At 36.6% G+C, this 12,486-nt stretch overlaps 1 protein-coding gene across 18 annotated transcripts in view; it reads right to left on the bottom strand.

Annotated features, from left to right (window-relative positions):
- Positions 1-12,486, bottom strand: part of CDC42BPA (CDC42 binding protein kinase alpha) — a 297,113-nt gene that overhangs the window by 77,475 nt on the left and 207,152 nt on the right. For all 18 annotated transcript variants that reach the window (XM_044943085.2, XM_006062426.4, XM_044943088.2 and 15 more), the window contains 2 exons: positions 7,545-7,792; positions 1,625-1,730 (listed from right to left, as the gene is read on the bottom strand). In XM_044943085.2, the coding sequence (XP_044799020.1) occupies positions 1,625-1,730; positions 7,545-7,792 (354 nt within the window). The remainder of the gene's footprint in view (positions 1-1,624; positions 1,731-7,544; positions 7,793-12,486) is intronic.

Raw genomic sequence — 12,486 nt, 5'->3', positions numbered from 1 at the left:
CATTTGCTTAGAAATTCTATATGAAGCGGCCTTCTAGGCTTTAATTATATTTCTTACCTCAAGATAACTCTTAACAGAATCTTAACATTCTGTCTTGTTTGCCCAATTTTACAGTCATATGATACAAGTCCATTCAATAACAATTATGTGACTTATCTGTATAAAGTTTAAATCATACTAGTTTTTAAAGATATATTTATTTTATTTGGGTTGCACTGCGTCTTTGCGGCTGTGTGCAGGCTTTCTCTAGCTGCAGGGGACGGGGGTTCTCTTTGTGTGGCGCAGGCTTCACACTGCAGTGACCTCTCTAGTTGTGGAGCTTGCCTTCTAAGTGCATGGGCTTCAGTAACTGTGACTTGGAGGCCCTAGAGCACACAGGCTTCAGCAGTTGTAACTCACAGACTCTAGAGTGCGGGCTCATTAGCTGTGGTGCACACACTTAGCTGCTTCACATCATGTGGACTCTTCCTGGATCAGGGATCGAACCTGTGCCCCTGCGTTGGCAGGTGGATTCTTATCCACTGAACCACCAGGGAAGCCTTATTCGTTTTATTTTAGTGGAAATAACCAACAGCTATACAATAATGTTGACACAGTATTCACAGTCTAAAATAATTTATACTACTTAGTATTTGGTCATTTTCCAGTGTTTGTATTCATCAGCTTTGCAAGCATAAAATAAACTAACAGAGTTCTTTCTCAAGTGGTTTGCAACCAAACAAGCAAAGTCATTTTTAAATACTTAAAAAGTTGAATAATCATGGGAAATATAGTGAGAGAAATGAAAATAAACATGGAATATGTTGGAAATTAAGATAGAATGAAGAGTCTCTTTTTTTTGTGATTATTTAGCCATTGTCTTTTAATCTGTTGTTGAAATGACTAATTAAACATAATACTTTGGGAAATATTAGAACTCATTATAAAGGACAATTATCCAAACCTTATTTATAAGTAAGTACAACCATTAAAATTGCAGATTTAACATTCGGATTTTCACAGATGCTAACAAATCACACAGAAATGCAGAATGATGGCAATTTAAGAAAACTGAGATACTAAATGGAAAAAGATTCCTTTAAGTATTTGAAATTTTGTTCATAAATCTGGTTGTTGTAATCTAGATTTAGTCTATGGTTCAGCCCTTTGTTTGTGCTAGGGTTTAGACAGAGTTGGTTTCTTTGGCTTCTTACATACCAATGGTATTATTTCTAGCTATTATCAGTTCTCCATCATGAATAAGATCAGAATTGTCAAAATTTCTCTAGTTTGGCTTAATTGTTCCTGTCCTTGCCAAAGGCAGGCCCTAACTTAGCTTGCCATGACATTATAAGTGATGAGTTTGAAAGAAAAGAGTAAAAGGGATGGAAAGTGAAATAAAGAACAAGGGCTCAAAAAATACTGGGACAAAGAACAAGACAAGGTAAGCCAAGTCCTTTCTCCAGAAGACTCTTGTAAAGATTGGTAAAATGAAACATTGGCTGTACACAGAAGCAATCTTTGATATAAGGGGAAATATTAAATTAAAAATGTACATCAAATATAAAATTATATCTACAACTACTATGGCAGTACTGAACATCTAGCATGTGTCAATAAACATAAATGCGATTGACTCACTCACCTTATCAAGCTCACTTGTCAGTTTTTTATTTTCTTCAGTTAGTAACACTTTTTCTCGTTCATACTGTTGCTTGAACTCATTTTCAAATTCTTCCCTTTCACTTTGACTAATACAATTCAAAATATGCAAGAAAAAAAGGAGTTGAATTAAAAGTAAAATAATGGTATTGTATCATACGCTCTATTCTGAAAAACCACTATATCTCAATTGCTCCAAATCCCAATCCTTTCCCTTAAAATGAAGAAATCTCAATTATTTCCTTTTAATTAATAAATAGATTTCTCTGCTTAATAACATTTATTTTGTTGTTCATTTGAAAATCTGAGGAAGACATCCTGATTATGCTCTCCTTATTTGGCTGTGTATATGCTAGGAAGTATGAGATCATGAGGAAGCAAGGGGAAAAGGAGGATACAGGGACCACAGTATGATTCTACACTCAGGTCTAGATTGCACAGAAAATTCAAGAAAACTCAAACTATACTACCAACAGTTCTCTCAATACACTCAGGCCATCCTTCCCTAATTCCTTCTTTGCTTCTTCCCTATGTACCTACCAATCTACATATATATACATATAACACATTTAATGTTATAAAACTTGTTTAGTTCTGGGGGACAGAACTGATTAACCTTTTTTTTTGTTTTTTTAAAATTTTATTTTTAAACTTTACATAATTGTATTAGTTTTGCCAAATATCAAAATGATTAACCCTTAGAGGTAAACACAATTCTACAAACTTTTTAAAAACCTCCCTTTCACTTTCATGCATTGGAGAAGGAAATGGCAATCCACTCCAATGTTCTTGCCTGGACAGGGGAGCCTGGTGGGCTTCCGTCTATGGGGTCACACAGAGTCGGACACGACTTAAGTGATTTAGCAGCAGCAGCAGCAAAGGAGACAGGAGAATCAGTTTTTGAATACTGAACTGTAGAGAAGAGCCTTATCTCTACTGCAGTTTGATGGAGAAAGTTGGTTAGCAGCAAATAAATTTCAAAGTGAAGTAGTTCTGGATAATTCTATAATTGCTTCCAAGTCAACAAAGAACATAAATAATGGTTGATTTAAAAATGTAATCTTAAAAATCCCTTTATCACTAAATTATTGAATATAAATTAAATTATAATTATATGATTAACTTCTAGGAAAATAACCATTTTGTGTCCAAGCAAATGTGTCACTTTATTATCTACAATCAAAATGTGAAATTCAGTTATGTTTAGAATCTTTCTAGATTCAGAAGCAACAAAAACAACAACTTAAAAAAATATGAAAAACTACAAAGATGCATTCTTTCAGAAATACAAGTAGATGAAAGTAAACTGAGTAAAATTTCTATAAAGGGCTTCCCTGGAGGCTCAGTGGTAAAGAATATGCCTGCCAATGCAGGAGACACGGGTTTGATTTCTGGCCTAGGAAGATCCCACATGCCTCAGAGGACGTGAGTCCATGCACCGCAACTACTGAGCCTGTGCTCTGGAACCTGGAAGCCACAGCTACTGGACCCACGTGCTGCAACTACTGAAGTCCAAAGGCCCTAGAGTCTGTCCTTGGCAACAAGAGAAGCCATTGCAAGGAGAAGCCCTCACATTGCAACTAGAGAGTATCCTCTGCTCACTGCAACTAGAGAAAAGTGCACAGCAATGAAGACCCAGCACAGCCAAAAAAATTTTTTCTATATAAAACCATTTTTGTTTTTTCCTATTAGCATTAAACGTAAGTCTCTGCCATACTTAAACAAAATAAACAAAAAAGAAAGTGAAAGTGTTACTCAGTCATATCCAACTCTTTGAGACCCCATGGACTGTAGCCAACCAGGCTCCTCTGTCCATGGAATTCTCTAAGCAAGAATACTAGAGTGGGTTACCAGTCCTTTCTTCAGGGAATCTTCCTGATCCAGGGATCGAACCCGCATTTCCACCATTGCAGGCAGATTCTTTACTGTCTGAGCCACCAGGGAAGCCTTTAAAAATGTGCTGAGGGTCTACTATGATGGCGGTGGTTTAGTCACTCAGTTGTGTCTGACTCTTGCAACTGCATGGACTGTAACCCCCCAGACTCCTCCATCCATGGAATTTCCCAGGCAAGAATACTAGAGTGGGTTGCCATTTCCTTCTCCAGGGGATCTTTCCAACCTGGGGAGTGAACCTAGGTCTCCTGCTTTGCAGGCAGTCCCTTGCATTGCAGGCAGATTTTTTACCAACTTAGCCACTTTCCTGGTCTTCCTGTTCACTGGTAACCACCTTGAAACCTTGAGAGACTGCCATATTCACTTAACTCATTGCCTAATTTTTCTTCCCTATGCCAAAATCTGGCTTCTGCTGCCATCACCTCAAAAAAAAAAATGCTGTCTCAAACCTATTGTTCCAAACTGTTATTATATCCAACCTACTGGCTACCTTTGACACTGTCCCCATTTCCCTCTCTTGAAATGCAGTCTTCCTCTGGCTTCATTGATGCCCACTTTCCTGATTTCTGCCTACATTTTGACTTTCTAGCTGCCTTTGTGAGCCCCTACCATCTCCTCCTTCCTCCGCATAAATGCCAATATTCTCAGGTATTCTGTCTCAGGTGCTCAACTTTTCTTTACACCTTCTTCCTGAGCTATTGCATCTATTATATTACCTGATTTCAATTATCATGTATTATGCTGAATTTACATCTGAATCTACATTGGAGATGAATTAGAACTAATTAAACTACTCCAATCTACATTGGGGAAGGAAATGGCAACCCACTCCAGCATTCTCGCCTGGAGAATCCCATGGACAAAGGAGCCTAGCAGGCTACAGTCCATGGATTTGCAAGAGTTGGACACAACTTAGTGACTAAACCACCACTATGTAGGTTGGAAGCTTTCCTGGGTTTCAAACTGTCAACTTGATATCTCCTCAAAATTGTCTCCTAAGCACCTCCAATTCAACATGCCCAGCCCTAATAACAGATAATCAAGTTACCACAAACCCCACCTTCCTTTCCCTATAATCATATATTCGACTTACTCTTCTCTTACTATAGGAAAAAACATAGCTAAGGTCAACCTCTTTGCTCATGTGCCTGCTCAAGTACACTTCTTCCCTATCTGTCTGAATCATCTACTGGGTACTTTCTATCAGATTACAAGCATGGTGCTATTTTTGAGATAAATTTCTCCTCCAATTATTATTTCAGCTTCTTGTTCTTGCAATGAAAGACTTCCAATAATAACAGTGTTATCTATATCCTGTCTCCAAACACTCTCCTTCAAGTCTTCAGATCCATTATGGGTTTTCTGGCCACTGAAATTGTTCTTATCAAAGTCACCAATGACCTTCATATTTTTAAACTCATCTATCAATTATATGGTCCTCATCTTATTTGATTTAGACCTCATCTAATTTGACATGTAGACAGATTTGATACACATTCATCGTAATACCAAATCTGGGCACCAAATTTGCCTGGTCTTCTTCCTATCATTCTTCCTGGCTCTTTCTTATCCACTTTGCTGTTCCTTCATTTCTCAGCTTCTAAAGACTGGAGTTCCAGGGTACAGTCCTAGGACTTCTTTTTCATCCATATTCATTCACTAAGTGATCTCATATAGTCTCACCCCTTTTGATATCATGTGAGTAATAGATACCCCCAGGATTTTATCTCCAGCCCTGAAATCCAGACTTGTTTATATGATGACCTATTTGACATTTCCACCTGGATGTCTAAAAGCATCTCACACATAATTTGAGCTTCTGATATTCTCATCCCAAACTTACTTCTTTTGTAGTCTTCCTCTCTAAATGGTAACTATATTCTCTCAATTGCTAAGGCCCAAAACTGTAGTATCACCCTTGATTTTTCCTCTTTCTTTCTTATCCATATCTAGTGTATCAGCAACTATCATTATGTTTACCTTTTCTGCCACCAACCTAGGCTCAAGCCACCATCATCTTTTGCCTAGATTACTGCAATACCCTTCTAAATGGTTTCCCTGCCTTTTCTCTTATCTAGTTCAGACTTCTCTTAAACTAGTCATCAGAGTAACCCTTTTAAAACACAAGTCAGTATTTGTCCATTTTCCACTCACTATCCTGCAATGCTTCCCTGCCATGGTTTTGAAAGGGAAAATATAAGTCGCTTAGTCGTGTCTGACTCTTTGCGACCCCATGGACTATACAGTCCATGGAATTCTCCAGGCCAGGATACTGGAGTGGGTAGCCTTTCCCTTCTCCAGAGGATCTTCCCAAACAGGGACTGAACCCAGGTCTCTCACATTGCAGGCAGATTCTTTATCAGCTGAGCCACAAGGGAAGCCTGCCATGGTTTTACTGTAAGTAATTGTAAGTCACTGAAAATGACTTATAAAACCTTACATGATCTGGCACCCATTACCTCTCATACATATCTCTCACTATTCTTTCCCTTTAACTCTGTTTTATCTACACTGGACTCGTTTTTAGTATTATTATTGTAATAGACTTTGATGTTTTGAATGGTTTTAAGTTAATAGCAATACTGAAAGGAAAGAGTGGTGTGTTTGTTACTGTTAATAAATCTACATTAGACACATCATTATTACTAAAACTTTACAATTTATACTAGGTTGTATAGTGACATATATAGAGTAGTTTCACTGTCTGAGAAATCCTCTGTACCCTGCATATTCATCCCATCCTCCCTCCAACCCCTGCAATCACTATCTTTTTACTATCTCAACAGACTTCTTCTTAATGTAAAATGTTCTTCTCATACATATGTAAGGACCCACTTTCTCTGGTCCTTACTGAGAAATCACCTTCTCAGTATAATTTTTCCTGGCTATCATGTGTATGTGTGTGTACAATTTAATTCTCACCCTAATGCTTCACAGTTCCCATCCTCTGCCTTACTTTTTGTTCTTGGACTTAATAATTATCTAACATATTCTGTATTTTATTTAGTTTATATTTTATTTATAGTCTTCCACCACAATTAAAGGAAAGCTCCATAAGGACAGAGAGTTTTCATCTGTTCACTGCTATGTCCCAGGCCCTACAACAGTGCTTTCACACAGCAGGTGCTAAAAAATTTGTTGAATGAATGGACCAAACTGAATTAAACTCAAGCTGCCCATATAAGTTGAGAATGACAATAACATACATTTAGTTCCCTAAAACCTAGAAACTTGAGTATCACTGATAATTTCTTCTGCTTCTCATTTCTCATATCTGGTCATTATGTCCTCCAGGTTCTGTCTTCTCAGTAGACTTTCTGAGTTCATATGCCTTTCTCCATCTTCGCTGTCATACCTAAGGTCCAGGCACCTCATCTCTCATGTATAGATTCCTGTCTACAGTCTGCTCCTTTTAATCTACACAGTAATAAGAGTGATCTTTCAAAAATATAATCATGATATTTTTCTTCACTAGTCTTCGGATAAAGTCTAAATTCCTTACATTCCTTCATGACCTTACCTCTATTTTCCTTTCCAGTTTCATTTCTTAACACTCATCTTTATTTTTACGCCTCCACCATAATGAACATCTTTCATTTTCTAAATGTGTCATTGCTACCCTGTTCCCATAGATCGTGGCAAAGTCTGCTGAACTTTGCCTGGACACTCTTCCACAGCTATATACTTCTTATATCCTTGGTCTTAACTCAGAAATAATTTTTGTTCAAAAAACCCAGACACACCAAAGTTAACATTTGAAAAAAAAGAAAGAAATAAACAACAACAAAAAAACCCAAGCAGCAAAGTCACCTTTCGCGTCTCTTCTACAAGTGTTCCTACACTTCCCATTTGCTTTCCTATGATGCTGTAATATAATCTTCTATTTACCAATCTTGACTTTTCTCTTCTTGAGGACTCGAATGTATTTATTGCCTATGTTTCTCCAATCCTTGACACCAAACAGGTATTCAACAAATAATTATTAGAGGAGTAAATAACTTGATTCTTACCTCTCTCTCCTGTTTTTTTCCAATTTGTCTTTCAAAATCATAATTTCTTTGTTGAGAGCAAGTTGTTGGCCTTCTGAATCATGTAGTTCTTTCTTCAGATTTTTAATTTCATTTGCATGTATTCCTTCTCTCTTGGACAATTCTTCTTCATAAAAGATACTTTTCTTTTCCAAATCAGTCTTTAGTTTGGTTATTTCTTGCTGATGTTCTATGCTGCATACGCCTGGTGAGTAACTAATTTGTTTTTGCTATAGAAGTAATAATACAAGATTAGTTAATCTGTAAGAATAATAAAATATCAAATAATAACTATAATACAAAGACTGTTCATGGAAATGAATATTACTTTTGCGTATTATTATGTAGACTAGTACTTTATTAAGGCTGTTAACCTTTTGTCTGCCATATGTTACTAATATTTTTCTAAGTGTGTATTCCTTTATTGTTGTATTTTAGTCTCCTTCACACCAGGACTAAATATTTATCTATATTTCTAATGGTACTTATATAATCATTTGTTTTACATTTAAAATTCTAATTTATATATAACGTTGTTTGTGTATGTGTTAGGGAAAAATCTAACTGCATCCTGTTTCTGATGTGGAACTAATAAAATGTTATAAACACACTTGTGTCTTTAACAGATTAAATTGGGGGAGAGGTGGTAGAGCTAGAATGCACAAAAAGAAAAGGGAGAAGGCTTCTGCAATGGTCCAAGGAGAAATGACAAAGGTCTAATCTAACATCTCCGTAGCCATTCCAGGAAAAAAATGACACAATTCTTTGCATTTAGGTAGGGTAGTAAGAAGAAGAATTTTGGTTGAAAGCCATCTTTTGTAGAAATTAGGTTGAAATATACTCTTGGTATCAAAGAGAAAGGAAAATGTAAAGTCCAACGGCTCTTCAAAGTAGTGCTTAAGGTAAGACAAAGGTTATGACTATAAGATTTCTTGAGTTTTGTACCTTTTCTATTTTGTTATATGCAACTTTCCCAGATGATCCACAATAAAACTTTTAAAATCCAAAGAACCTTTGAGATTATACTTAGTGACAACAGGAATCAAAATCTAGAGGGCAGTGCATCCTTTTTTTGAAGTCTGTATTAAGGGTAGGGACATATCCTGGAGTAGAAGGACATGCACTCATCTTCCTGAGAGAACACCAAAATTGCAATTAGCTGCTTTTTTTGGATCCACCAAAAAAAGATACCCCATGTCCAAAGGCAAAGGAGAAGCTGCAGCAAGCTAATGGGAGGTGGGGGGACAATAAAGAAGACTAAGCACTGAAGGACTGAAGCTTTTGAACTGTGGTGTGGGAGAAGACTCTTGAGAGTCCCCTGGATTGCAAGGAGAGCCAACCAGTCAATCCTAAAGGAAATCAACCCTGAATATTCATTGGAAGGACTGATGCTGAAACTTCAATACTTGGGCCACCTGATGCAAAGAGCTGTCTCATTAGAAAAGACCCTGATGTTGGACAAAATTGAAGGCAGGAAGAGAAGGGAACGACAAAGGATAAGATGGTTGGATGGCATCACCGACTCAATGGACATGAGTGTGAGCAAGCTTCAGGAGTTGGTGATGGACAGAGAGGCCTGACATGCTGCAGTCCACAGGGTCGCAAACAGTTGGACATGACTGAAGAAATGAACTGACTGACTGAGGAGTGTTAATAATTTTATGTTTCACATCTGGGTCTGTGATCTATTTTAAGTTAATTTTTGTGAAGGGTGTAAGCTCTATTTATAGATTCTTTTTTCTTTTTTTTTTGGTATGCGCTGTCTGGTTGTTCTAAACCATTTGTTAAAAAGAATATCTTTACTCCACTGTATTGCCTTTGTTTACTTTGTCCACAAAGGTCCATCTAGTCAAGGCTATGGTTTTTCCTGTGGTCACGTATGGATGTGAGAGTTGGAGTATAAGAAAGCTGAGTGCCGAAGAATTGATAATTTTGAACTGTGGTGTTGGAGAAGACTCTTGAGAGTCCCTTGGACTGCAAGGAGATCCGACCAGTCCATCCTGAAGGAGATCAGTCCTGGGTGTTCATTGGAAGGACTGATGTTGAAGCTGAAACTCCAATACTTTGGCCACCTGATGTAAAAAGCTGACTCATTTGAAAAGACCCTGATGCTGGGAAAGATTGAGGGCAGGAGGAGAAGGGGATGACAGAGGATGAGATGGTTGGATGGCATCACTCAATGGACTCAATGGACATGGGTTTGGGTAGACTCCAGTAGTTGGTGATGGACAGGGTGGCCTGGCGTGCTGCAGTTCATGGGGTTGCAAAGAGTCAGACATGACTGAGCGACTGAACTGAACTTGTCATAGATGCTGTACCTATATATTTTCTTGTCACTACCATACTGTCTTGATTACTGTAGCTTGTTATAAATCTTGAAGTCAATATTTCAACTGTGCTCTTTTCCTTCACTATTGTGTTGGCTATTTGGGGTCTTTTGCCTCTCCATTTAAGCTTCAGGCTTAATTGGTTGATGTTCACAAAAGAACTTGCTGGAATTTTGACTTACATTGCAATAAATCTGTAATTGAAAGTAGGAAGAACTGACATCTTGATAATACCGAGTATTCCTGTCCATGAACATGGAATATCTCTTCATTTATTTAGTTCTTCTTTGATTTATTTCATTAGAGCTTTATAGTTTTCCCCATACAGATCTTAAGCATATTCTGGTATACTTATATTTCAGTATTTCATTTTTGTGGGTGCTAATATTAATAGAATTGAGTTTTAAATTTCAAATTCTGTTATTCATGGCTAGTATATAAAGAAGTGACCAACTTTTGCATATTAATCTTGTACCTGCAAACTTGCTATAAATGCCTTATTAGTTCCAGGAGATTTTTGTTAATTTCTTTGGTTCTCTACATAGAGAATCATATCATCTGCTAACCAAGAGAGTTTTATGTCATCCTTCCCAATCTGGATACCTTTTTCATTTTATTTTCTTGTCTTATTGCACTAGCTAGGACATACAGTATAATGTTGAAAAGGAGTCATGAGAGGAAAAATCTTTGTTTTGGTCTTGATCTTAGTGAAAATCTTCAAGCTTCTTACATTAAGTATCATGTTATCTGTAGGTTTTTTGATAGATATTCTTGGTCAAATTGAGTAGTCCCCCTCTATTCGTAGTTTACTGAGTTTTTATCATGAATGGGTACTGGAGTTTGTCATATGCTTTTCCTGCAGCTTCCGATACAGTCATGTGATTTTTTTATCAAATCAATGATGCATTACATTAATTGACTTTTAAAGGTTGAACCAGCCTTGCATACATATATGAGATAAAATCCTATTTGGTTGCGGTGTATAATTCTTTTTATATATTGTTGCATTCAAATTTGCTAATATTTTGTTGAGGACTTCTCCATCTATGTCTGTGACGCATGTTAGTCTGTGTGGCTTTCTTTTCTTGTACTTTGTCTGGTTTTGGTATTAGCATAATTCTGGTATCACAGAATGAGTTAGGAGGTATTTCCTCTAGTTCTATCTTCTGAAAGTGATTATAGAGACTTGGTGTGATTTCTTCCTAAAATGTCTGGTATAACTCACCAGTAAACACATCTGGGCCTGATGCTTTCTGCTCTCAAAGGTTATTAATTATTGACTCAATTTCTTTAACAGGCAGAGCCTTTTCATATTATTTACTTCTTCTTAGTATAGTTATGGCAGCTTGTGTCTTTCAAGGAGTTGGTCCATTTCCACTAGATTATCAAATTTGTTGGCAAATAATTAATTGTCCATAGTATTTCTTTATTAGCATTTTAATGTACATAGGTTGCACAGTGATGTCCTACCTTTCATTTCTGATATTAGTGCCCTCTCTCTCTTTTCTTTTTATCTTTTTATGTGCTTTATTTTACAACCAAAGTTTAAAAATATAGCAGAAAGCACAGCAGGCAAAACATAGATTAAACATATTCTTTGCAAAAAATTTACCACAGAAAAGAAAAATTTTTAAAGGTAATTATAAGCATACAAAATGATGTAAGTTATACTGATAGGTAATTCCCCTTCTTTTCAAGTTTCCAGTGGAATTATTAAATTTATATAAGGTATTCAAACTTCTGAAAGAAAATCTGATCAGAAACCATAGAAATAATAAAATCGGACTCATCTCAATGCAAATTTAACATAAAAATTTTTAATAAAATGTTAACATTTGTAACCTACTGCTGTACTGAAATTCAACTATTATATGAGCAACTTATTCCCAGAATGTAAGAATACTTTCATGCTAGAAAACTTAATATGATTTCTCTCAAATATAGATAAAGGGACCCCCCCACCTTTTTTTCCCCTTAATTAGCCTGGCCATAGGCTTATTTATTTCATTGATATTTTGTGTTTTTTTTTTTTTTACTTTAAATGTAGGTTTTTATTGCCCATTTGAACTTTTTTTTTAATTAATCAATTTATTTCAATTGGAGGATAATTTCTTTACAATATTGTGGTGGTTTTTGCCAGATGTCAACATGAATTTAATAAGCTTTCAATATTTTCCTGTTTTCAATTTGATAGATTTTTTACTCTAATTTTTATTATTTTTCTTCTGTTTACTTTAGATCTAACTTGCTCTTCTTTTTCTAGTATCCTAAGGTAGAAGCTTGAAGAAGGCAATGGCACCCCACTCCAGTACTCTTGCCTGGAAAATCCCACGGATGGAGGAACCTGGAAGGCTGCAGTCCATGGGGTGGCAAAGAGTCAGAAACGACTGAGCGACTTCACTTTCCCTTTTCACTTTCATGCATTGGAGAAGGAAATGGCAACCCACTCCAGTGTTCTTGCCTGGAGAATCCCAGGGACGGGGGAGCCTGGGTGGGCTGCCATCTATGGAGTCACACAGAGTCAGACACAACTGAAGTGACTTAGCCGCAGCAAGGTAGAAGCTAAGATGATTAATCTTACATCTTTCTTCTTTTCT

This window comes from Bubalus bubalis, chromosome 5 (genome assembly GCF_019923935.1).
Source record: "Bubalus bubalis isolate 160015118507 breed Murrah chromosome 5, NDDB_SH_1, whole genome shotgun sequence".
NCBI lineage: Eukaryota > Metazoa > Chordata > Mammalia > Artiodactyla > Bovidae > Bubalus > Bubalus bubalis.
This window is presented reverse-complemented; position numbering and strand designations above follow the sequence as displayed.